The 26,198-nt window shown below is 51.1% G+C and overlaps 1 protein-coding gene across 1 annotated transcript in view; it reads right to left on the bottom strand.

Moving 5' to 3' along the window:
• The window catches only part of PPP1R37 (protein phosphatase 1 regulatory subunit 37), a 62,075-nt gene that overhangs the window by 11,914 nt on the left and 23,963 nt on the right, over positions 1-26,198 (bottom strand). Inside the window, exons 2-10 of the mRNA XM_077336622.1 lie at positions 20,608-20,705; positions 19,554-19,599; positions 16,866-16,966; positions 15,328-15,447; positions 13,565-13,715; positions 9,381-9,536; positions 6,601-6,713; positions 4,689-4,830; positions 4,403-4,569 (exon numbers count right to left, since the gene is read on the bottom strand). Coding sequence (XP_077192737.1) covers positions 4,403-4,569; positions 4,689-4,830; positions 6,601-6,713; positions 9,381-9,536; positions 13,565-13,715; positions 15,328-15,447; positions 16,866-16,966; positions 19,554-19,599; positions 20,608-20,705 — 1,094 coding nt within the window. The remainder of the gene's footprint in view (positions 1-4,402; positions 4,570-4,688; positions 4,831-6,600; positions 6,714-9,380; positions 9,537-13,564; positions 13,716-15,327; positions 15,448-16,865; positions 16,967-19,553; positions 19,600-20,607; positions 20,706-26,198) is intronic.

Below are 26,198 nucleotides of genomic sequence, written 5' to 3'. Positions count from 1 at the left end.
AATTGTAGTTCATGGATATCTGGAGGACCAAAGGTTGACTACCCCTGCTCCAGGTGACCCATGAGGTCCCTTCCAATTCTATTATTCTATAATTCTAAGATTTAAAATAAGAAGGCAAGAACATAGACTGGTACTTTTATATGCAGCTAGCGTCAAGAATGAAAGAGGACTTTAAAAGCAGCGGGGGCTCCCTCAGGACCCAGGCCCAATTTGAATGAGGAACAATGATGAATAAACCCCAATTATTGGGTAGAATGTAAACATATTTGCTAAAATTGGATACAGAAGCAGAACAGGTTAAGGTTTGCCATTGCAAAACAAATACAGAACTTGGCTGAAAACATTTTAAATGGATGTTTGGGAACAGTTTTGGTCAAAAAATGACAGTTCTCTTTCCCAAGTACTGGGGAGCAAACCTTTTCTTGCACACAGATGACCCCCAATCTCAAACAACCTTTCACCCACATCAATGCAACACCTAATTTGAACTTGGACACTGGTACCAGAGCTTGCAACAAACCCAGATGCTAACCTTGCTGCTACATACACTACAGTAACACAATCACTGGCCCTAACTACATCATCTACACTAGCAATCCCCAACCTGTGGGCCGCGGACCACATGTGGTCCTTCGACTAATTGGAGGTGGGCCCCGAAGGACGCCTTCTCCCCCCCCCCCGGCCCTTTACTTCATCCCCCCCAGCCCTTTACAACACACTTCATTGTTGTGGTGTGTCTGTATCTTATTTTGAAGGGATGTTTAAACATTACCATAGCGACCAGAGAGCGTTAGGGCAGTGGTTGAGAGTAGAGGAGTAAACTACTCCCCCCCCACCCCAGGCCTCACTAAAAGGCGTTGAGTGGTCCCCGGTGATAAAAAGGTTGGGGACCACTGATCTACACCATCAAAGGCTTATTCACATGCTCATCTTCTAACCTAGTATATATGCCATTAAATGGCAACAATGCCCCTCTATTCTCTATACAGTGAAACAGGTCAAACCCTCTGCCAAAGAATTAATGGACACAAGTCTGACATCAAAAATTACAGGATTGAAAGCCTGTAGGGGAACTCTTTAACCTTCCAGGACATTCAGTAAGGGACCTCAAAGTAGCTGTTTTATTGCAAAGGAACTTCATAGAAAGGGAGATTGCAGGAATACAAGTTATTACAACACTGGAATTCCAAGGACTCAACAAGGATATTGGTTTCCTATCTCAGGGTTGAGCGCTCCAGCGTGCTTAGGCCTGTTCGGCAAGCACCAATGCCCAAGGTGGCCAACACCACAGCACGGAGGAGAGGGGTGGCGCTAGTACACGAGTTGGCTCCTGCATGCAGCACTGGCCACCTCGGGTGCCGGTACTCACCAAAGTGGCTGAAGTGTGTCGGAGCGCTCAACCCTATTATCATGTATTCTAACCACATTCAACTCTTATATCCATATCCCTTACAATTTCCTCTTTTTATTTTATTTGGGACAATGAGACTGTTATGTGATATAAGTAATTATGTACTGCTATTTAGAATCCAACTCTTTGTTCTCAGGACAGGATAACAAACTCAGCACGGCCTGTCACTTGTGGGGATGCTTCCATGCTTGGGTGGAGATGGACTTTTTTCATAACTGGGGAAGAGTCTGTGATTAATCACCAACTTCCCATTTTTATTGCCCCAATGTTTTTGTGAAGAAGAACTGAACCCAAAGGACTGGTTGGGTTTTCTAGCAAAGAATGATCATGCTGCATATTTGGACTTACGATGTTATGGCCCGCATATTTGGACTTATGAGATTGACTCAGAGGGTTGCCGTGGGGGAGGAGTTCTCGCGTCCGTACAGACTCCCTTGTGGGGTCTCTGGTGGCACGGTTCTCTCCCCACCTTGTTTAACATCTTTATGCACCCTCCGGCCCAGTTGGTGTGGAGTTTTGGGATGGGTTGCCATCAGTATGCTGATGACACCCAGCTCTATCTTCTAATGGACGACCACCCGGATTCCCCCCCCCCCCCAGAACCATTCGCCAGATGTTTGGAAGCAGTAACAGAATGGTTTGAGCAGAGTCACCTGAAACTCAACCCCTCCAAGACGGAGGTCCTGTGGCTGGGAGAGAGGGGGCGGGATCAGGAAGTGCGTCTCCCCACCCTGGCAGGGATGCAACTTAACATCATCGCCAGGCTAGGAATTTGGGTGTGACCATTAACGCCTCCCTGACTATGGAGGCGCAGGTAAAGAGAGTAGCGGGCCAGGCATTTTTCCATCTTCGCCAGGCCCGGCTACTAGCGCCCTACTTGTCCCCTGACCACTTAGCCACAGTGACCCATGCGACGGTCACCTCCAAATTAGATTTCTGTAACTCGCTCTACGCAGGCCTACCCTTGTCCTTGATCTGGAAACTTCAGCTAGTGCAAAATGCAGCTGCTAGGGTCCTCACGGGTACATCTTGGAGGGCCCACATCCAGCCTGTGCTAAGGTTGCCAATTGCTGCCCAGATCTGGTTCAAGGTTTTGGTTTCAACCTTTAAGGCTGGGACCCACATACCTGAGGGACTGCCTATCGCCCTACGTCCCTTGCAGGGCCTTACACTCTGCGGGGGGAAATCTATTGGTCATTCCCGGCCCTAGAGAAGCGCACCTAGTCTCAACCAGGGCCAGGGGTTTTTCTGTCCAGGCACCAACCTGGTGGAATGAGCTCCTGGGTGAGCTGCGGGCCCTGCGGGAGCTGTCAACTTTCCGCAAGACCTGTAAAATGGAGCTCTTCTACCAAATGTATGGTTGAGGCTGGGGTCTGCGAGGTAGAGTGCTGCCCCCCTGGAGAGCCTGAAGCATACATCACTTCTCTCCATTCTCCACCTTAATAGTTAGGAGGTGGATTGGGATTGGTTGCCGCCATGTTAAGAATTTTTAATGTCTTTTAGGGGTATTTTAATTGGGGTTTTAAGACTGTTGTTACCCGCCACGATCCTACTCGGGGAGTGGCGGGAAATAAATCAAATAATAATAATAATAATTGCAACCTTCTGATTGATCATGCAGTTATTAGAAATTGTATCCTGTCCTGGTTCAAGTCTTTGGTTCTTACCAGGCCAGGAAAACGGCCTGTTCCTCTCTGGAATGTAGTTTTTGATAAGCCCTCTCACAAGACCAAAGTTTATGCTATAGCGGAGGCACTCCTTATCTCAAGGCTAGAGAAATGGAAGAAGAGTGTGTCACTACTGTTTATGTAGCCATTGGAGGTTGGGAAGGGGGGGCAGGAATCATGCCAGCAGCTTTGTGAACCTATCAGCAGTTCCTGGAAGGCTGGCGTAAGGGCTGTAGGGTGTTCCCGGGAGGTGGAGTGGGGAGGTAGAGACCCCAGGCTATTGGCTCATCCTGCAAGGCATCATCTCTTCCCGCCTCCAAGGAAAGGGTATGTAACACTATGCAATCCTACTGTTCCCTGTGCAGATTTCGGAACTCCCCTGTGTCTCTATTTCTTCTGCAGTAAAAATATAAAAAAGGTTTTCCTCTCAGTGTGATTCATTGGGGATAGGCAAAATAACCCCTATTGGGCCATTTGGCTATCAATGCTATTGACTAATTTGCTACTAATTTACTTTCTCCTTATATCTGTACTCTTATGATCCCTGATCCATTGTCTAAGGAAGTGTGCATGTGCATGAAAGCTCATACCTAGAATAAACCTTTGTTGGTCTTAAAGGTGCCAATGGGACCCAAACTTTGTTGTACTACTTCAGACCAACACGGCTATCCACCTGAATCTGCCTTTCTCTTTGTGACCCCTCCCCCACAGGAGAGGAAGAGGGCCCCTAATGTAAATGGAATTTTGCCACCTCTCATGCTTAGGATATCAACACTATCCCTTTTGGGAATTAGGTGCATGTTTAATGGAGCGTGGTGACTAGACACAGCTGAGCCAGTGCTATGCCTGGGAAAAAAGACATTTCAGAAAGGAAATCTGAGCTGCCGAGCGTTGCATGGCTCCTCAGGCGCTAGTGCCTCACAATGCCGGCAATTTTTCAAATGTGATTCTGCAAAAAAACACGGCTCCGCAATCCCGCTGCCTGCCTCGCACTGAACAAACCAGGCTGGTGCCCAACAGCCAATCTTGCAGCCAAAACTGGGGGAAGTGTCGGGAAGGGGCGGGGCCCCATGGTATGTGTTTTTTCACCTGCCAATTCTGCACATGCTGCTGTGGGAGGAAAGGACTTCCTTCTGCCCCTCCCCTCCCCGCTCCGCCAACATAGCAATTAATTAGGGCTGTTTTGTGGATGCCGTAAAGTGCGCTTGACTTTGGCTCTGCCGCTAACACTTTGTGGAATTCCAAATATCTTCACTCAGCCTAAGTGACCACAGCATGGGATGGTAGATGCTCGGAAACACCTTCTCACCCGGCCTGGGCTTACCGATTCCTTTTTTGGCTCCCTGTCGAGGTCAAGTCGGAGTAGGGAGTGGTTGACCTTCAGGGCCAAGGATAAGGCCATCAGCCCCCCGGTTTTGATCTCATTTTCTCGCAGGTCCAGGCGAAGCAATCGGGGACTCTCGGCGATGAACTCTGCCACGGCCACCGCACCTGGAATGCCACAAGAGGCGTCTGACGTGAACGTGAGGCACGTCATCAGGGAAAGCTTCTCTGCCTCGAGAGGTGGAGAGCCCTTTGGCCGGGCGGGAAAAGCGTGAGGCCTGGCTCACCTTCACAAGTCAGCTTAGTTGATGCCAAGCCCAGCCGCAGCACTGAGCGGTTGCCGATCAGCCCGTTCTTCAAGTTGCGGACGCCCTCGTTGCCGATGGGGTTGTGGCCCAGATTCAGGGTCTCCAAGCTCTGCATGTGAGGCTGAGGGGGCAAGTGGGAAAAGACAGGCAGTCACGGTGTTCTTAAGGGGGTTTTAAGTCAGCAGCCAGCTGCCATGCATGCCCCCTGACTCCTTAGAAATTGCCCAATTCCAGGGCTTCTGATTATGAAAAGCAGCAAAAATGTCAATGGCTCACAGGAGACATAGCTTTTTTCAGAAAGCAGGCCTCTAACCTTGCCTACCTGGGGGATCCAAACTACAGGGAAAGGGTGAGAAGACAGGGCAATTTAAAACCCTTACAGGCCAAAGGCTAATGAACTCTCTACAGAAATTCAGAATGGGGCAGCAACTCCACTGCCCAGTCAACCAGCATACCTGATAGCTGCTCAGAGACCGAAATTTCATTTTTGAAAAAGGAGAAATCACCAGTTTTTGAAAAAGTACCAGTTGTAATGGACCAGTATCATGTGCTACAGCAGTGAATTGCGTAGTTTAATTACGCACGGTGTGATGAATCCCGTATTCCTCTGCTGCCTGCCCAGAACCTGCTGCCAATTTCTACGGAGAAAGAGCCCCCCCCCCCAGTAGAGTTCCCTACCCATTCCCTTTGCATCAGGTGTTGCTTTCATAAACAGCCACACAAGCTCTCTTTGGGGGTGGAAAGTGCTGCCAAATCAGAGCCGACCCGTTAGGATTTTGAGGCAAGAGACAAACACTGCCATTGCCTGCCTCAGATGAGCTCCGCAAGTCTCAGCCCTCCAGGTCAAGGCAAGAGATGAACAGAGACGGTTGGCCATTGCCTGCCTCTGCATAGCGACCCTGGACTTCCTGTGTGGTCTCCCCTCCAGGTACTCACCAGGTCTGTAACCCTGCTTAGCTTCCTAGATCAGGTGAACTGGACTAGTCTGGACCATCTAGGTCAGGGCAGCACTAATCACCAGTGGTTTGCCATTGCCTGCCTCAGAGTACTAATTATGGCTGACCAACTCAGGCTAGACTGCCATTTTTGTAGAGTGAAAAATAAAAACACCCTGGAGAGCTTTAGTCCCTCCAAGTAGGGAAGATGCTCTCCATCCTCTTGACCCTGGCTGTTGACAGCTCTCAACAATAAAACCCCCATAAAACAATCACTGAAATCCCCCAGTTACAGCCCCCTTGATGGGGAAAAACTCCCTCCACCCCCAGCTCAACAGAACTTCTAGTTCAGGGGTAGACAAACTGAACTAGCAGGGACTCTAGCAGGGGCTCATGGGAACTGTAGTCCATGGACATCTGGAGGGCCACAGTTTGACTACCCGTGTTGTAGTTAGTAGGAAGCCTCTGGGGGAAGCTTGATGACTATTTGATTGTGGGACTATTTGCTTATAATAGCAGATCTTTGAGAAAGGGAGGTGTCACTGATGGAGGAGGAAAGCAGGCAGATTTAGGGTTGGGCACTTCGGCAACCGAAGCGGCCGGTCTCTCCCGACGCAGCCAGCGCCGCACCGTGGGGGGCGCAGGCGTCAACACACCGGCAGGTGCACGCACTGAATTTTGCAGAACAGACCCTGAGGGAGGGCCAGCTGAGTTTGTCTTAGATTTACCAGCTAGATTCGAGTCCAGAAGCACCGCAAACACCGACCAGATATTCACCGTGCGAGCTTTCGAGAGAGCCGACACTCCCTTTTGCCAGATAACTGGCTGGAGAGAGTTTCGCTTCCTGAACACTCGTGGCCTGCAAATCTGGCCGGCCTCCAAGATGCGCCTGGGCTCAGTGAGCCTTTCTGCTGCAGACTGACAGAGCTAACCCCTGGCGACGATCCTGGACTCACCAACGTCACGCCCATGTACGCCATGCCAGTGTGAGTCAGCTGGTTGTTCCACAGCACCAGGGTGACCAGGCCTTTCCGCTGCTCCTTCAGCCCTTCGCAGAGGTAGGCCAGCCCTGCAAAGCAAGCATACAGATGGCTTTTTGGAAACAAGAGGGGCAGAGGAAGCCACCGTCTGGCTTTCGCAAAAGCCCTCCCTTGTGAGGATGCTGGCTCAGCCAGTCCTTTTCCTCTTTCCTGTGAACTTCCACTCAGGCGGGCAGGAAACAGCTCACATCTGAAAAGATTTTCTTTACAGAAATGCCAAGTGTAGAATAGCAAGTCAGAAGTTTGGCAGCTTGCAACATCAGAAGAGCCCTGCTGGATCAGACCAAAGGTCCTTCACAGCTAACATGGTGGTTAAGAGCTGCAGCTTCTAATTTGGCAAGCCAGGTTTGATTTCCTGTTTCTCCACATGCAGCCAGTTGGGTGACCTTGGCTTCGTCACAGCCCTGATAGTGCTGTTCCCATGGAGCAGCCCCACCTCCCTCACAGGGTGTCTGTTGTGGGGAAAGGAAAGGAAGGTAACTGTAAGCCGCTTTGAGACTCCTTCGGGCAGGCAAACGCGGGGTATAAAAACCAACTCTTCCTCTTCTCATCTAGTCCAGCACCCTGTTTCACGCAGCAGTGATAAATGGTGATAAAGGAAATGATTGCAACCTTTTAACTGATTGTACAGCTATTGGCTTTATGTGGCTTTAGTTCCACACTGGAGACCAAGATCTGATCTCTCTTTTTGGAATAAATGCTGGCCGTTATGTAACCTTTCACCCACAATGGAACACAGGAAAAATGCCTTTCGGATATGCAAAGAAATTATGTTTAGACTAGAATAAAAGGTCACTTCATTTCTGATGGCTTGGTACCAGCAGGCGCCAGGAGCAGAGGGTTGTTTAGAGAATGTGCTTTGTTTTGCATAAGCTTGTAGGATAAGTGCTGAGCTGCTGAGCCCGCTATGTCAGAGGTATGGAATCAGTCCCGGGGCTGGCCTGGAGATGACTATGAAAGTGGCCGATGGCCTCTGTGCCAGCCCTCGGGTGTAGATGTCACTCCCCTTCTGACTTACCGGAAGTACGCAAGGTGCTATGTTCCCAACTAGACTGGTGTTGACTCTTCACAACCATTACCAGTTGAATTCCGGATCAGACTAAAGGTCCTGGTAATTACCTTCAAGGCCATACGCGGTCAGGGCCCAGTGTACCTGAGGGACCGCCTCCCCGCCTATGCCCCCAAAAGAGCTCTACGCTCTACTGCCTCCAATCAGCTAAGGATCCCTGGCCCTAAAGAAGTCCGTCTGGTCTCGACCAGGGCCAGAGCATTCTCTGTTCTGGCCCCTACCTGGTGGAACGAGCTCCCAGAGGAGATCAGGGCCCTGACGGAGCTTAAACAGTTCCGCAGGGCCTGCAAAAAGGAGCTCCTCCATCAGGCATTTGGCTGAGACCAGACGTAATCTACAGCGACCAAGGGACCCTGCTCCCCCCCCACCCCCCCTCAGAATTCAATCAATAAGCCACCCCCCTCAGAATCCCATCAACAAGCCCTGGACCTGTTTGTATCACGACTGTTTACTGTTATACTGTGTTGTGTTTGGTTGCAATTGTTGGTTTTGATGTACATGTTCTACAGACTGTTTTATGTAAGGTTCTTTGTTATAATGTAAATCGCCCTGAGCCTCCGGGGAGGGCGGTATAGAAGTATAATAAATAAAATAAATAAATAAATAAATAAATAAATAAATAAATAAATAAAATTGTGCTTTTGGTTCATTCTAGGATTGGGCGTTTCGGCTGCCCAATCGGCCATTCCAGCCTGAAGCAGCCAGCCCCGCGGCGCTGGCTGCCATGGGCTAGAACGGCTGCTTCGCCCGCCGAAACGCCAAACCCCATTGCAAATGGTTCAGGTACTTTTGTTCTAGAGTTTCTACGTACACTGCCCCGTGACATCACAGTGTGGGTCAGTATATAGAATGAAATCATTTTTAAAAAATGAAATGTATAAATTTCTGTGTTACCCTCTGTACATTATGTTTTTTTATGGGTTTTGTAGCGGGCTTGGAGCCATACTACAATAAAACTAATCTGCACAGCCTTCTATTCTTGGCACAGGTTTGGTGCATTCCCTGTGACTTTTGTTTTTGCTGGAGCTAAAATTAATTAAAGGGAATCATAAAAATGTTTACAGTCTGGCATGTTTTGGGGCAACTCACACTAGCCAAGGAACCATGGCCCTCGGGCATCAGCGGCCAACTAGCTGCCCTCGAGGGCAAACTAACAGAGCATAGAGGCCGAGACATTGTGCTAGTGCCTCCTGGTGCTCTCCCCCCACCCCCAAGGATCAGACCAGGGGTTCATCCCGCCTCATACAGTGGCCAACCAGTTCCTCTGGACAGTCAACAACAGGGCAGAGGGGCCGAGGCCTTCATAAGGACACCAGAAGAGCCCCGCTGGACCAGATCAGCAGTCCCTCTAGTCCGGCATCCTCTCTCACACCATGGCCCAAACCAGTTCCTCTGGACGGCCAACAACAGGCAGAGAATAATATCCACAATATTATTCCAAAGAAGGAAGAAAAAGGAAACTCATGAGGCTTTAGTATTGTCTTAACAGAGAGCACTGCTTCCCACCAATCACTCCTTGCCTGCAGCCCTCTCAGCCATTCCAAACCTTACAAGGAGTCCCCTGGAGACATGGGCTGATACAAAAGGAAGATTCTTCCCATCACACACACCAAAGACACTCATTCACCTGAGTCCAGGATGTGGTTGTTCCTCAGGTCCAGGATCTGAATGGAGCAATTGAACTTCAGGAGGTTGCCGAGTTGAGCAGAGTCCTGGAGGCTGTTCAGCTTGTTGTCAGCCAGGTAAAGCTCTCTCAGGTTCACGTTCATCTTCAGAGCGGTCGCTGTGGAAGAGGAAGGAAAGCAAGGTTTTTATATCCAGCGTTTCCCTACCCGAAGGAGTCACAAACTGGCAGATGACCGCCTTCCCTTCCTGTCCCCACTACAGACACCCTGTGAGGTGGGTGGACTGAGAGAGCTCTGAGAGAACTGGGACTGGCCCAAGGTCCCCCAAGCTGGCTGCATGCAGAGGAGTGTGGAATCCAACCCGGTTCTCCAGATTAGAGGCTGCCGCTCTTAACCAAGACCCCAAGCTGGCTCTCAGAGAGGAGGAGGGAGGAGGACATCAGGGTGAAGCACCGGTCTGTCTCCTGCGGATGGCACACTCCCCCTCCCAGCAGGTCCCACTCGCAGCCTCCCCACCTCCTTCTATCTAAGGCTGTCATGGAGGACATTGGATGGGGGGGCATCAAAGGGGAGGGAAGGTGCTCTCCTCCCCACCTTGGCTCTGTCTTAAAACTTCCCCGCCTGCCAATCCAGTGGCCAAGTGCTGGGCTGTGTTTTGAGGGCTAACAAGCTAGTTTTGCTAGGGATGTGCACTTTGGCTTGGTTTGGCTGCCTACGCACCGCCTTGGGTTTCAGTGATTGCCAAGGTGGCCAAACGATGCAGAAGCGCACAACCCTATTATGGATCGTCTTTAGAACTGGGTGGCAAGCAGGGGAGATAAGTCCAACTGGAGCCTGGGAACTGGAGTGGTGGAGGAAAGACTTTGTCAAGTTTCAGCCCACTTGTAGCAACCCTGTAGGGCAGCCTTTCTCAACTTTTAAACCATTTTTCTACTATTGAGAAACCCCTGAAACATTCTTCAGGCTTCAAGAAACCCCAGAGGTGGTGCCATCATGCAGATTATGGTTGGGAAGCAGAGCCGTGGGCACGCCCACCCAGGGCCCCTCCCCTTCCCACCCCTCCAGGCCCATCAGTGGCCATAGGGGCAGGGGTGGGTGGGTTGACATGACCAGATATGTTCATATCACCAAATATATTTTTAACAAATTTAACAACTACATTAAATATTAACTCCCACCCATTTGGGAAACCCTTCCAGGGCTGTCATAAAACCCTGGCCGAGAAAGTGTGTCATGGTCTTCATCTGCAAAGCGACCCTGGGCTTCCTCGGTGGTCTCTGATCCGAGGACTAACCTGGGCTGACCCTGCTTAGCTTTCGAGACCTGAGAAGACTGGGCTAGGCTGGCCATCCTGGTGCGGGCAGAGACGGAGGCGAGTTTGCCACAGGCTGCCTCTGCACAGCACCCTTGGTATTCCTCGGAGGGCTCCCATCCGAGTATTAGCAACAGCCAATTTGGCTTAGCTTCCGAGATTGGGAGCATTCACCAATAGTGGATTGGCATGCCTCAGACAGAACAGGCAGTGTCTCCCTGCAGCCTCCTGTTGTTCAAAGGGTGGCCCCAACTGAACCTGTGATACACTTTGAGGCCAGACCTGTCTATGCTGCCCACCACACAGCACCTGCAGGTGAGGCCAAAGGGTTGCCACTAGGGTTGGGTGCTTCGGCGTCCGAAGCGCCCAACCATAGCTGCCACTCTCCCAAGGCCCTTGTTTCACGCGACTCCTCCCACTCGCTCATGAAGTCTGCCCGCCCAGGGGATTCACAGCCTGAGAGCCAAAGCCCCCCTTCCCCTTGTTCGCAGAAGCCTGGAATGAAAAGTGAAGACGCAAGGGCAAACAAAGCCAGGCACTCGTCCTTGCGCCGAATGTAACTGGAGGAGACTCCGTTTCCGAGCCTCGTCCATTATCGGTGTAGGGTTGCATTTTAAAATTCCTCGGGCCAGATCAAATTCATTATTAAAGCCACCGGCAGAATCCGCGCTTCATTCTTGAAGCCTAAAGTTGCTTGCGCTAGCTCACCACGCCCCTTCAATTTGAGAGACAAAGGTGCCCGAATCAGCAGTCCAACCTGGCATTTTGGAGCTGGAAAAACAAAACATTAACTGATACGAACTAGATTCCACCTCAAGGGTTGAATGGGGTCTCTGTAGGATCATAGAGCTAGGATTGGCCTAGAGCAGGGGTGACCAAATGTCCGTGGACTACAATACCCATGAGTCTCTAACAGGCTGGCTGCACAGTAAATGTAGTCATTGGGCTCATGGTAATTGTTGTCCATGGATATCTGGAGAGCCAGTTTGGCCACCTCTGGCCAAGACAATCTCTCACAAGCATTTGTCCAGCAGCTGCTTGAAGCGTACCAGTGAGTGGGAGCTCCCCGCCTCTCTCGGCAGTCAGAATACAGAATCACAGAGTTAGAAGGCACCAGAGGCCATCTAGTCCAACCTGCTGCTCAGTGCAGGATCACTGTAAAGCAGTGGTTCTCAACCTTCCTAACGCTGCGACCCTTTGATACAGTTCCTCCTGTTGTAGTGACCTCCAACCACAAAATTATGCAAGTGTTCTTTCACAGAAATCAAACCAAAACTGACCAATGGCGTGAAGATGATTGTTTTTTCCCCGGGGTTTCTCAGTTTAGGTCTGCCTCTTGTCCCACCAGGCCAATCTCACTCTTTTCTGCTGCTCCAAACAGACGAACGCTCTATCTCGATCTACCCCGCAAGGCTGTTGTGTGGATGGTGCCCCCCCCGGTCAAGCTCCTTGCCCTGCCGCGACCCCTGTGAAAGGGTCATTCGACCCCCAAAGGAATCCCGACCCTCAGGTTGAGAACCACTGATTTAAAGCATCCCTGGTGAGCATCCTTCAGCCCAGGGGTGACCAAGCTGTGGCTCTCCAGATGGTAGTAGTCCATAGATTACTACTATGACCCCTTGCCAGCACTGGCAGATGCTTATGGGAATTGTAGTCCAAGGACATCTGGAGAGCAACTTTGGCACCCCCTGATCTTGGGCACTTGAAGACTCCTGGGAGGGGGGGAGCCCAGTGCCTCCCTAGGCAGCTGATTCCACTGGTGAGCAGCACATTTTTAAATCCTAATCTCCACCCGGTGCCTTTCTGCCTGTAACTTAAGTTCATTCCCATAATGTACTTCCTCTGTTGCCAACAGGAGCTGCTCCCTGCTATGGTTGGACACCCTGCTATGGTGTCCAAAGAGGCCGTTCACGCCCAAATCAGCCAGCGCCGCACCACAGCAATGGCTGCTTCGGGCACAAATGGCTGCTTCGGACGGCAAAGCACCCAACCCTACTCCCTGCCCTCCTCTGAGTCTTTCCAACAGATTCCAGGTGGGCAGCCATGGCAGAACAAAGTGGGAGTCCAGCAGCACATTGAAGTCCAACAAAGTTTAATTCTGGGGACAGAGTGTGTGGGCATGCATGCTTCTCCAGAAACAATGAAGACTCTGAAGAAGTGTGGACGCTCACCAAAACTTATACTTTGTGTAAAACTTGGTTGGACTCAAATGTGCCCCTGGACTCAGCCATTCAAATCCTCGAGGGAGCAATCGTTTCCCTCCCTGCGCCTCCTCTACTCCAGACTGAACAGCCCAGAGTCCCTCCCAGCCTTTCCTCGCAAGGTTTCGGGGTCTCCAGGCCTGGATCCTCTGTCACCCTCCTCTCCGCATACAGCATGCGGTCAGCGTTCTTTGGGAAGTGAAGCCACCAGAACTGCACACAGGACTCCAGGCGTGGCCTGACCCACACAACGTGCAGCGGTGAACAGGACATCTTGGGCTTTGGATGCCAGGCCACAAGGGGCCTTTCTGGCCCTTGTGCAGGAAACCACTCTGATATAAAGCAAAAGAGACAGCTAAAAGGAAGTCCTCCCAAGCGGCAGCTCCTGAAAAATTTTCATGGGCAAAGTTGCCATGGGCTCAGGCTTGCTGCAGAGTCTTCTTATGGGGATGAAAGAAAGCCCCATGGTGCTTCCTCGTGGGGAAGGGGGGGCGGTGGAAAGAGCTGCCCCCGCCAGGATTGGAAATACTAGAAAGGTTGCAGGCTTGCGATGCTCCAGGCGGCCGCTCTGGGCGCACCGTGACCCCGTGCACCAACAAGCCCCCAGGTCAGCGGTCCACGCTGCCAGCAGAATCCTGGCGAGCCAAGTGGCGTGTCTGTTCTAGTAGCTCACCCAGCAGCATGAGAGGGCGCCCGGACAGACTGGCGTTCTCCAGGTGCAGCACGGCCAGGCTGTTGCTGATGCGCAGGGCACGCGCCACAAAGGGAGCTGAGTGATCCAGCAGGGGCGTGTTGCGAGCGTCCAAGTACTGGAGGCAATTTGTCTGTAGGAGGGAAAGGGAGGGCAAGATACAGTAAGGCCCAATGGGGTTTCAGGAAGAAGGCCATGGTGCCTGCGGAGATTCTGACTCTCAACCCTGTGGCCAACTGGTCTTTAGCCAGCTACTTCCCTGCGTTCCTGCAACCCAGGGCTGGAAGCAGTCGAGAGACCACCTTGAGCAGGGTCTGCTGGATACCACAACCTGTGCCTGTGCCCCGCGGACCTCCCTGGCCTCTTCCTACAGCAAACTCCCTCCTTCTAAGCAGATTCAGGTGGAGAGATCTGAAGCAGCAGAACTGTCTAAGTCCTTCAGCACCCTTAAGACCAAACAGGTTTTATTCTGGGTATCAGCTTTTGTGTGTGGGCCCACAGCAGCTGGTTGACTCCGGCTGTAAGAGTCTTCAAGGTATATGTCCTTGTTTCATAAAGTTTTCAATCGCCACATCTGTCTGAACCCTCTGGCCCCTCAGCTCTTAGCCCCTGGCTTGTAGGCGGTGCCTGTGGCTGAACCAGCATCGATTCTCAGCTGCTGCATTGTGGCTTCTGTTTATTTTTGGTCCATCTATATCGTATTGCATATAGATGGTTCATCTATGTTTTGGTTCATCTATGTCCATTGGATGCAAGCTGCTTTGGGTTTGTTCAGGGATGAAAATGGGATAGAAATAAATAACAATCTAAACATCTTAAAAAACCCAAAGGGTCATCTCAGAGTTGCTAGGTCCCTCTTGGAGAGGTAGCATTACTGAATCTCAGGTCGGGAAACTCCTGGAGATTTGGGGATGGAGTGTGGGGAGACCAGGAAGCTCAGGGAGGTACAAGACTCTCAAGTCCACCCTCACAAGCAGCCTTTTTCTCCAGGGGAGCTAATCTCTGTAGTCTGCAGATATGCCACAATTCCAGGGGATCTCCAGGGCCCACCTGGAGGCTGGCATCCCTAACTAGTCCTGATAGAGCTGACAATCCAAGATTCCTGCCTGAAGAAATCATGTGCCTTGAAGGGGAATATTCTTTTCCACAGCTAGCAATGGCAATAAGTCAGTTTCAAGGCAGGAGGTTACTGTCGAGAGCAGCCAGGAGATTTATTCCATCCCGCACAGCAGGGAGAAACCCTCCGGGGTCCTGAGGTTGGTGACAAGCACCAGACGGAGAGGATGAAGAGTTGAAATTCCTTTGCTTAGGGAAAATACACTCTTATGTGGCTGCAGAGACCCTGCCAATTCTCACCCTCTGGACCAGGGGTAATTAAACTGCAGCCCTCCAGATGTCCATGGACTACAACTCCCATGAGCCCCTGCCAGCAACGCTGGCAGGGGCTCATGGGAATTGCAGTCTATGGACATCTGGAGGGCCGCAGTTTAATTACCCCTGCTCTGGACAAAGGCTTTCCCCCCTCTAACACTGGGACACAGGTTATTTAAAAGGATCACACCGGTTAACCTCCTGTGGTGTTTCCAGACTCACCAGGGGGATGCAACTTGGCAGCATAGCTGGTGTCGCGTACAAAGGAAGCCATGGGTTCCGCCCTTGCCCAATGCTCTGTCTCGGAGTAATGCCATTAGGAATAACCGAGGGAGGGAGGGAGGGAGGGGAGCTCACCCAAAGATCTCACTCACCTTCCGCATCATGTGCGCGGCGGCCTGCCAGCCTCGCGTGCCGATGTGCTTGTTGAAGGAGATGTTGAGGTGTGTGGCTGACTCGTAGTATTCAATCATATCGAACAGCGCGGAGGCACCCTGACCACAAGAGGGGGGGGGGGAGACAGAGAGAATGTCAGGAGCGGGTGAGTTGGAGGGTGGTGATAAGATACACCTGTTCCGGCTACATGCGCAAAACAGGCAGAGACCACATGTTATGCTGGCACCTTAAGGCAGGGGGCCTCAACATTTCAAAAGTCCATGGGCACCTTCAGAATGCTGACACAGCACCATGGCAGCTGCGGGAGGTGGAGCTAGCCACACAATGGCCTGCGGCAACATACCTTCATCCACAAGTGAAGGCCCTTGGGCTGTGGGCGTGGTTGCGGTGAGAGCGATGTTCATTTTTTAAACATCTGCCCAGCCAATATTATTATGTTTCCTTATATATATAACATAATATCCCAGACATGGGAATATTAGAGACCAGAGCATGTAGAACTGGAAGTCCATAAGAAGAGCTGGTTCTTATGTGCCACTTTTCTCTACCCGAAGGAGCCTCAAAGCGGCTTATAGTCACCTTCCCTTTCCTCCCCCACAACAGACACCCTGTGAAGGCGGTGAGGCTGAGAGAGCCCCGCTATTACTGCTCGGTCAGAACAGCACTATTAGTGCTGTGACTAGCCCAAGGTCACCCAGCTGGCTGCATATGGGAGAGCGCAGAATCAAACCCGGCTCGCCAGATTAGAAGTCCGCCCTCCTAACCACTGCACCAAACTGGCTCTCTGCACTGGACCAAGCTGCAATTCACTATGATGAGAAAGGACAAGCATAAAGAAAAACCCAAAAGGGATGACTCAGAGCAGAAGGGCTCTGGACTTTTCAATCCAACCCCCCCCCCCCCCAACACACACACACACACCAAGAAGGCTTAAAGCTTCAGATTGGGGCCAGCTCATGAGAAGGATGCCATTAGAAGGTTTGGCAAAGCTTCCAGCTCCAAGTCCTGGAGAGCTGCTAGCAGCTGGTGATGGGAAGTGGCAAGGGTGATGTCATGGTCAGGAGCATCAGAATAACTTGTGTGGGGGGGCTCACTTTGAATCCCCACTGATGCCTCCTTGGAAGTCCGCTGGGTGACCTTGGGCCACTCGCTCAGCCCAAGCTACCTTGCAGGGTTGTTGTGAGGACCAGGAGACAAGAGCCAAAGTCCAGGAGCACCTTAAAGATTAACACAATTTGTGGCGGGAGAGGAGCTTTCAGGAGTCACTGCTCACTTCTTCAAGAATCTTTGCCACAGGTTTTGTTAGTCTTTAAGGTGCTTCTGGACTCTTCCTCTTTTCTATTTATTTTTTATTTTATGATTGAATTTCAGCTGTCTTTGGATGAGGCTGCTCTTCAGGAGCAGAAGCACAGCACGGAGCTGCCAGTTCTGCTGGGTCACAGAGGGAGGCCTTCCACTCAGTTCCACCAAAGGCAGTGAGGCGAGAAGCTCTTTCCACGCTCGATGCAGAACGTACGTCTTCATCTAGGTTGGTTTGCTCCAGATCCACGATCTTGAACTGAAGCCGCTTAAAGATCTCTTCCAGGGCCTCACAGGTCTTGTAGTCCAGCTTCTCGCCTGGCAAGAGAGAGACAAGATTAGCCCGCAAGCTCCCCACTGCAGGGTAGGGAGGTATAAGCAACACTTCCCTGAGACTCTGTGACTGACATCTGACCTAGCCTGCTTGGGAACACTGATCAGAAAGGGGGCACCATGGGAACTGCAGAGAACCTCAGAAGAGCCCTGCCGGATCCGATCAGTAATCCATCTAGTCCAGCATCCCGTTTCACACAACAGCCAATCAGTTCCTCTGGGCCAGCGGTAGTCAAACCGCGGCCCTCCAGATGTCCATGGACTACAACTCCCATGAGCCCCTGCCAGCAAATGCTGGGCAGAGAAGCCATGACCCTCATTAGAACACAAGAAGAGCCCTGCTGGGTCCATCAAGTCTAGCATCCTGACTCACGCAGTGGCTAGCCAGTTCCTCTGGAGGGCCAACAACAATAAATAGAGGCTGAGCTTTCCCCCAATGTCGCTGCTGGGCTTTAGGATTCAGAGGCTTAGTGCCTCTGGAGGTTCCCTTTAGTCAGTATGGCAAGTAGCCACCCACAGATCTATCCGCCAAGAATCTAACCTCCTTTTAAAGCCATCCGTGCCTGTGGCCATCACTACAGTTTCCGGCAGCAAGATCATCATCATTTTAATAACTTTTGCGTAAAGAATTATTATTTATTGTTACTATTTATTTGCCTTATATACTGCCCTCCCAGCAAGCCAGCTCAGGGCGGTGGACACCATTTTATTCCACAACAGGTAACAAAGCTAAAACAATTAAAGTTCAAATTTAAAACTCAATTTAAAAACGGAATATCAGCAACATATACAAATCAACATATACAAATAAATCTAAAACAATTTCAGGTGAGTGAATTCACTGAAAGATATAAATGAGAAGTTTTAGAAATTTAGAAATAACAGTCACTGTTATTAAGGGCTTCAGTTCTCCCAGAACTAGACCATGGTCTGAGGGCCTCTTGGGCTAGGGAGGGTCTAAATGGAGACCCTTGAGTTCTAGAATTTTGCAAGAGAGAGAAAAAGTTCTCTTTGTACATTCTGTCCAGATTTTATAATCTCTCTCATGTTCCCCTCTTGTTTGTCTCTTTTCTCAACTGAGAAGTCCCAGATTCTTCAACTCTTCCTCCTGAGGAAGGGGCTCCAACCCTTTAACCGGCTCGATTGCCCCCCTCCCTCTCTACTCCCAACTCCGTCATGTCCTTTTTGAGACATGGCGACCAGGGTATTCCAGTGGAGGCCACATCCGTGGTCTACATTGCATGGGACATTTAATTTGCACTCTATTTCCTAAGAATCCCTAATAGGTAAATTCTCTTAACACCAGCAGCCCATCCACTCACCAAAAGAGGCCCCATCAAACCCTTTCCGAAACCTTCTCCCACTCAAGGGTAGGGAACCTGCTTCCCAGACAGATATGAGAAAAAGACATTGAGGAGGAAGAGCCCAAATGTTTGCGCCGGCATCTAGTTTTGGTATTGGACACGGAACATGCTGGATGCCGGCTGGCCAGGCATTTGCTCCCGCTGTGGAGCTAGCTCTTTCCCTCCGCCTTGCCCACTCGCATGCCGCCTGCTCAGCCCACTGCCTTTCTGCTCCAATCAAGTCCCCTACCCTCCTGGCCCCGGTTGCATCCTGCCCTGCCTGCTGCGCTGGTTTGTTCCCTGACAACAGACATTTTGCAGGCAAAGTCTGCATGTACACAAAACACACCCAGCAGCTGGCAAGCCCTTTGCAGGGCAAAGCGGATGTGGATCCTTTATTAATTTTTTTTAAATTCTCTTGGAAGCCGGTTGTGAAATATAAATTCAGGAGGGGGCAGGTGACCCCAGGTCATTCCCGGTCTGGGTCTGGCGTAGAGTAATTATCGTCAGGGACGGGCTTGGGTTCATTCATGTGCACTCACTTGGTTACGCAATTTGGCCTGCCTCCAATCACCGGCACACCTTTATTATTTATTTTTGAAACCAAGAACGGGGGGAGTGGGGGGAATGTTGGGACTGAATAAAAGCAAAAAGAAGAAGAGCTGATTTCTTATACCCTGCTTTTCCCTACCCAAAAAAGTTCCTCAGTGGCTGAAAAACACCTTTCCCTTCCTCTCGCCCACAGCAGACACCCTGTGAGGTAGTTGGGACTGAGAGAACTCTAAGAGAACTGCTCTAAAAGAACAGCTCTAAGAGAACTGCTGTTGGCCCAAGGTCACCCAGCATGTGGAGAAGAAGTGGGGAAATTAAACCTGGGTCTCCAGTTTAGAGCTCACCTCTCTCACCCGCCACATTGCGCCAAAGGAGAGGAGTGTTGCTGGCAGAGATGGGAAACCCTGAACTAGCTTCAGGGCATCAGAGGCTGCAGAACCTCTCAACCCCTGTCAATTTACCCATCGTACACGACATTTCAGTGCAGTGATGTGAATCGCCCCGACATCTGGAGAACTGAGAAGCAACAAGCAGAGCCCTCCCCCACACAACCCCTAATTGGTGGACGACATTCAAAATATAGGGAAATTCAAATGAATCTCAAGTGAAAGGTTTTGGAGGAATCAAGATGGTGATCATTATCTGCACTTAATGAATGGGAGGTCCCAGAAACATACCTTTCAGATCCAGGCAATCTATCCTGGGCGTCAGATCCTTAAATTCCTGCAACAGAACAGCCAGACATTACTACATCAAGACAACCAACGCTTTGGGATGAGGAAGGAAAAGTCGAAGCTAAACAGAGAAAGCATGAGATGCCAAAAGCCACTGGGCCCTCATCAAGGTCCTGCCCTCGAGAAGGGACATGCCCCCACAGCCCCGATACTCTGACTTATTTAAAAATGCAGGGCACCCAAATCCCATGTTTCTGCCCTTGGCTTCTCCAGGTTTCAGGTCCAATGGCAGGGATTCCCAGCCAGGGGTCCGTGGGAGTTCTGTGGCCTTTCCACTCCCACCTTAATGGACTCAGCCACGAGCTACGGAACCGGCTGCTTCCACCACTCCACCTCCTGAATGGGAGTCCTCTCATTTCTGGGCTTGGAAGGGGGGGGAGCATGCACACCTCCTCCCACCTGTCAGTTCCCCCCTCAGTCCTCCTTAGGCCTGCCTGTTAAAAGTGGGTGAGGATGACGTTGATTTCTGCAGAGAGGCATGGCCAGCTGGCATCACTTCCACGGCTCCCTGTAGCCTGAAAAATTATTTTAGGGGCCCCTCCATGGTCAAAAGGTTGAAAAGGGATGAGCTACGGGGACATGGACATTCCTCCTGGCCGTGGCTCCAGGGCTGGATTCTTGCAGGGTGCAGTAATGACAAGGGGAGAGGAAGGGAACGGAGGTTCCCCCAGAGGAGCTACGAGAAGGCGGCCTGTGTTGGTGGGTCCTGGGACCTGGCTCACTACAAAGCATTGTGTGTGTTCAACTGTGAAACCCATGACCAGATAGGTAACTTGACCACTAGCTGCATCCAGCACAGGTAACCCCCAGGAAAGTGAAACTGGCTCAGCCCCAAGACAGGATATTTTGGGTACAAGCCATTAAAAATAAAATTAAGTCAAATTCCAGTTGCAGTTGGCCCTCCCATTATTTACTTTAAAAAGAAAACACTCTCTGGGCCTGCATGGCAAACACCGGATAAATGTTTGTGCTGCACGCTTTGAGGGCAGGCACGTACCTGGATCTGCCTCAGTAATTTGGGAATCTGTTTGCAGTTCAGTTTCTGGCAGGCTTGTTTGTAGGCGGTGAGAATTTCTTCTACAGTTACATTCTGAGCTGAAAAATATGAGGCGGGGGGGGGGGAGAAGATAGAGAGACATGATCTATTGGAATCAGGCTGGATCTGCAGCAATATGGGGGCAGATCTGGATAAATTGAGTCAGCAAATCAAATTATCAAGAAAGGAAGTTGCCGAAAGCTGGACTGTACTCACTGGTCGCCTGAGGGGACTAGGGACTGCACCTTGGTGACCAGAACGGCACTCCAGAACGGTCTTCTGCTCCAAGAGCCAATAAAGCAAGGATTCACTAGCAGGGATCTGTGGAAGCTCCGGGGAGGGGCATGGCCTTTCCCCTCCTGGCTTAATGGATTTGGCCACAAGCTAGGGAACCGGCCAGTTCTATTGCTCTCCTTCCCCTCCTCCCAAACCCGAGTTCTCTTGTGGTGTCTGCACCTGGGAGAGAGTGGAGCCTACATGCCTACTTTCAGCCACTTCCTCTATCTCCCCACCTCAGTCCTCCTCAAACCTGCCTGTTAACAAGGGTGACAATGTCACTTCTGGTGACATGGCACTTCCAGGGTATGTGGCAGGGAGGTGTGGCCGGATGATATCACTTCCGGGGCTCCTTGAAGCATGAAAAATTATTTCAGCAGCTCCTCCACAGGTAAAAAGGTTGAAAAAGGTTGCAACAATGCTTTATGGTACCCAGGCAAAGAGGCCTGGGGTGAAAACACAGACAAACACGAATCATCATCATCATCATTATCATCATCCCCCTCCCCCACCCCACCCACCATTCTGGAAGAAATTAACAACTTCATAGGTTAGTGTGATTTCCAGGATACTTTCGTCGTGTGAAATTAGTGCTGAAGAATCTTATGTTTTAATAAAGCAAGCTCCGAAGACTGTGGGAGGGGGGTGATGGTGGCAGAGCAGCAAGGAAAAGGGGAGAAGAGAATCTGTGGCAGAAGGGAACACGCCCCCCCCACCACACACACACAAGGATTTCCAGACTGTACCGGTGCACAGGTTCTGTTTCCAGGATTTCCCGCCCGTGTCCAGAAGAGGTCACCTGAGGGGATGCCTCAACAGGGTCCTGACAGTGGGTGGGTGGGTGTCCCCACCCTTGGTATCTTTACAGGCACTTTGGGAATCTCAGCACAGGACAGTGGATGCTACTACAAAATGGCTACCACAAGAGGCGACATGAACTCCAAATTCTCTCTCATGTGCCTCTTCCTCAAGAACCTTTTAAACAATCACTGTTCTCAGGGTCACGGTACCCATGTGCCCACTGTCAGGACACCCACCCACTGTCAGGACCCTGTTGAGGCATCCCCTCAAGTGACTTCTGGTGACAGAGCCAGCTTGGTGTAGCGGTTAGGAGTGCGGACTTCTAATCTGGCGTGCCGGGTTCGATTCTGCACTCCCCCACATGCAGCCAGCTGGGTGACCTTGGGCTCGCCATGGCACTGATAAAACTGTTCTGACCGAGCAGTGATATCAGGGTTCTCTCAGCCTCACCCACCCCACAGGGTGTCTGCTGTGGGGAGAGGAATGGGAAGGCGACTGTAAGCCGCTTTGAGCCTCCTTCGGGTAGAGAAAAGCCAGATATAAGAACAAACTCTTCTTCTTCATCGTCGTCTTCTTCTTCCTGCCTCTTCCATCATCCAAAGTGGGAATGCCCCCCCTCCACAGCCCCTTGACCACAGGAATCAACTCCCCCAGGGTCCACTGGGACGGCTGTGGGCAGGTGAATTCAGAGAATTCTAGGATCACAGGATCCAGCCCAATAGCTGCAACGCATTGTTCACATGAGAGGGAATCTAGTTCTCCTCGGCCAGGAAATGAAGTCATGTCAAACCGCAGGATTTATCCAATGCAGGCTCCCTTGCAAACTTAAAAAAACAACAACTATCAGGAGCTGTTTTCTCATAATCCTCCTTTACTGCTCAGAAGCAGAGGGGTTCTCTGCAAAGCCAGCGGGGTGTTGTGGCAAAAGTGGTGAACTCTGATCTGGAGAACTGGGTTTGCTCCCCCACTCCTCCTCCACATGCAGCCAGCTGGTTGACCTTGGGCCCGTCACAGTTCTCTCAGTGCTCTCTCAGCCACACCTACCTCACAGGGTGTCTGTTGTGGGGAGAGGAAGGGAAAGCAATTGTCAGCCACTTTGAGACACATGAGGCCTGCTGGGTGACCTTGGACCAGGCACAGTTCTCTCAAGGCTCTCTCATCCATACCTACCTTACTGGGTATCTGCTGCAGGGAGAGGAGAAGGAAGGGTTTTGTGACTCCTCAGTTAGTAAAAAGTAGGGATACAAAACCCCAGCTTTTCTTCTCTTCTTTAGACGTACTGAATCACCCCATCCAAAATACATTAGCAAGAGCAGGAAGAAGTTCTCCCTTAGGATGATATTCATATGTGTCCTTCTCCCATTTATCCTCACAACAGCCCGGTAAGGTAGGTTAGGCTGAAAGAGTGTCATGGAGGGGGACTTAATGGACTAGGATTGGAGCCTGCATTTTCCCACTGTCCTACCACCATTTCTGCTTATTTCTTGGGCAGTTTGTAATAATACGGCCTGTTATTCAGGCTGGAGAATCTGGAAGCTCTTAGGAGTTGCTTCCCCTGGTGCATCTCTTTGTGTACCCTCTCAGCAGCAGCAATTTGGTGGGTAATTATGACGCTGGGCCTGGACAAAGGAGACTTGTTCAAGTGCACAGAGCAAGCCATGGGAGGCCAATTTTGACTGTGCCGGGAGATGCCGAGTGACCAGCGTCCCGCACCACAGCTTTGCTCTGCAGGATCCAAAGGCAAGGTCATAATCTTGCCTGGGTTACTGTGACAGAATGACTTCCCACCCCAAACTCAGCACAGGAGCAGACTGCTCTGCCACTGACAGCAATTATCGGGGAAGCCTAGAAATTTCCAAGCAGCTGCAGCCACTGCATGTTTGCTATTTAACTGCTTTAACTTGCAATTGGGGGGGGGGGGGAGCCAAACAATCCCTAGGAGGAGACTTTTGTCACAGAAAGTGACGTCAAGGGTACAGGAAGCATTGCGTGAAGTTCTGTGGGGAGGAAAATACGACGATCTAGTTAAGAGAGACTATGTGGCAAGAGCCATTTTTGGTGCATCACTGAATAAGCCGGGACTTTAATGGGACATGGGTGAAAAGAAAATGAAAGAGGATCACATGCCCACGCACACAGAGGCTCAGCTGTGCAGGCGGGTGGCTAGAAGTAAGGGAGAAGACCTGCACGGGGCTGTGGTTTGGTGGCGGAGCATCAGCTTGGCATGCCTGCCCCAGGTTCAATCCTTGGCATCTCCAACTAAAAGAACCAGACAGGGGGTGATGGGAAGGGCCTGCACCTGAGACCCTGGAGAGCCATGAAGTGGGGCATGTAGCTCAAAGGCAGAGCATCTGCTTGGCAGGCAGGGGGTCCTTGATTCAATCTCTGCCTATACACTGGAGAGCTGCTGCCAATCTGAGTAGACAATACCAACTGCGACTGACTGATTTCATAGAAGGCAGCTTCAAGTGTTCAGTTTGCTGCCCTGCCGGACTCCACCTGCGCAGCTGGGTGGTTGTGCTGGAGCAGAAAGTTCGCCAAAGTCCAGAGTCTGGGAAGACAGGAGCCAAGGGAGTCTGAGTGCACAGCAAGCAGGGAGGGGAGCAAGCTGAGCCGGGGTCAAGAGCCAGAGAAACAGTCAAAGCCAATCCATAGTCAGAAGCCAAGCCGTAGAGCTGGCAACGTAGTCAAGAACCAAAGCCAAGGGTCTGGAGCTGGGAGCATAGTCAAGAGTCAGGCCGAAGTCAGGAACCAGGAGTAAGGCAGGCAGAGCTTCACTGAACTGAACCAGAACAAGAAGTTGTCTGGGAAGGCAGGCAGGGAACGCATGGGTTGTGCCCACGAAGGACCTTGCCTCAAGGCCCTTGTGAAATAGTCAAGCCGGGCAGGACAGTCCTCAGCCAGAGGGCTGCTCTTCACTGACCAGATCTCCAGGTGCTGCCTGGAGAATGCTGGGCCCGGCAGAGGATCAGGATCAGCTGCAGCCTCTGGACCACCCTCCGGAGGCTCAGCCAGAGGTGCAGCAGGTTGAAGTAATAACCAGTCCAAGAGAAAATCGATCAAACATTTAAGTCAGAATGGCTTCTCTTTGTATAGACTTTGTATAGGGCAGCTTCCTGTGTGTTCAGCTTCCTGAGAGCCAGTTTGGTGTAGTGGTTAGGAGAGCGGACTGGAGGGGAAGCCTTCAGAACCCACTTCCTAGGGCCATGGACCCCAAATCTGGCAAAATGCACAGAATGCCCTGGTGGGCAGGGGACTAGGGGAAAAGAATAAACCCACAGTCTCTTCTACGTCCACCCTGGACCGTGCAAAGCAAGGGAGGCTGTGTATGCAAGAAGAGGCTGCCTTGATCAAGCTGGGCCAGGAACAGCGGAAGACCAAAAGGCCTGTTCCAGCCCAGGAGATAAAGGCCGCCTGTGGAGCTCCTGCGAGATGGGCATTGTATTTTCCCCTGGCGGCTGACGTCAGACATCGATCTGGCTGTGCTGCTTTGAGCCTGCATCAACTTCAAGGGCGACCCTTACGTAATTATGCATTACATTCGGCCAGGGAGGAGGTTAGCGGTATGCATGCTAAGGAAGGACTTATAATACACTTTTGCAAAGTGCTTCCTATTGTAGTCCTCTCAGCAACCCGGGGCCAAAAGTAATGCTTAGATCCTGGGGAGGAGGCCCAAGAAAATAATGAGTTCCTTAAGGAGGGGATGAGATTTGAACTCAGGACTCCCACAGGTCCGTGTGTCCTCTACCACGGTATGCAAGCACTCTGTGCCCCCTTCTTCCCCCCAACTGCCCAAGTGCCCTTTCCAGAAAGCTCCGAAACTTACAGCAACTCCTGGTTTCAGAACAAAAAGCCTGCTATCGTCAAATACACACAAAATAAGCAGTTTTGCCCAGATGCTGCTGACTCACTCGATGTATTCTTAGCATCGGAGAGGATTTGAGGTAATCAACAGTCCTGCTGAAGTCCTCTAGCGGGCGGGGGGGGGGGCCTGTATCAGCTGTGTTAGACCCCGCATGGGCTCCTAGGATGCCAGGATCTTAATTAACCACTGCGTTGGCAGAGGTTCCCCTTTTCCAGTCCTTTTGTTCACGGCCAGGAGGGGAAGCCAGGAGTGAGTCGCAAGAGGCAGAAACCCTGCCAGGGACGCATCTTGGGAGACTTCCTGTTTTGACAAAACCGAGCAGAAACAAGTGTGCAAGAGCAAACAGATCCTTGTTCCAGCAAGCCGGAAAACACAGGCCCCCTTCTCTTCCCAGGAAACGTTTACTCACTCAGGGCTGGCCAGAGACGTTTCACTGCGGGTTGGGGGGGAGGAAGTGACTTCTAGGTCCCTCCCCAATACATGCCTGGACCTCACTGACACAGGCAGCAAACACAAAATGCTACTTCTGTGATTAAGGGTGCTACTGACACTGCTTGTTCCTATTTCTGTCCCTTTCCGCTACACCCTCCCAAAAAATCATTAACACTGC

The sequence above is a fragment of the Paroedura picta genome, chromosome 5 (assembly GCF_049243985.1).
Source record: "Paroedura picta isolate Pp20150507F chromosome 5, Ppicta_v3.0, whole genome shotgun sequence".
In the NCBI taxonomy this organism is placed as follows: Eukaryota; Metazoa; Chordata; class Lepidosauria; order Squamata; family Gekkonidae; genus Paroedura; species Paroedura picta.
This window is presented reverse-complemented; position numbering and strand designations above follow the sequence as displayed.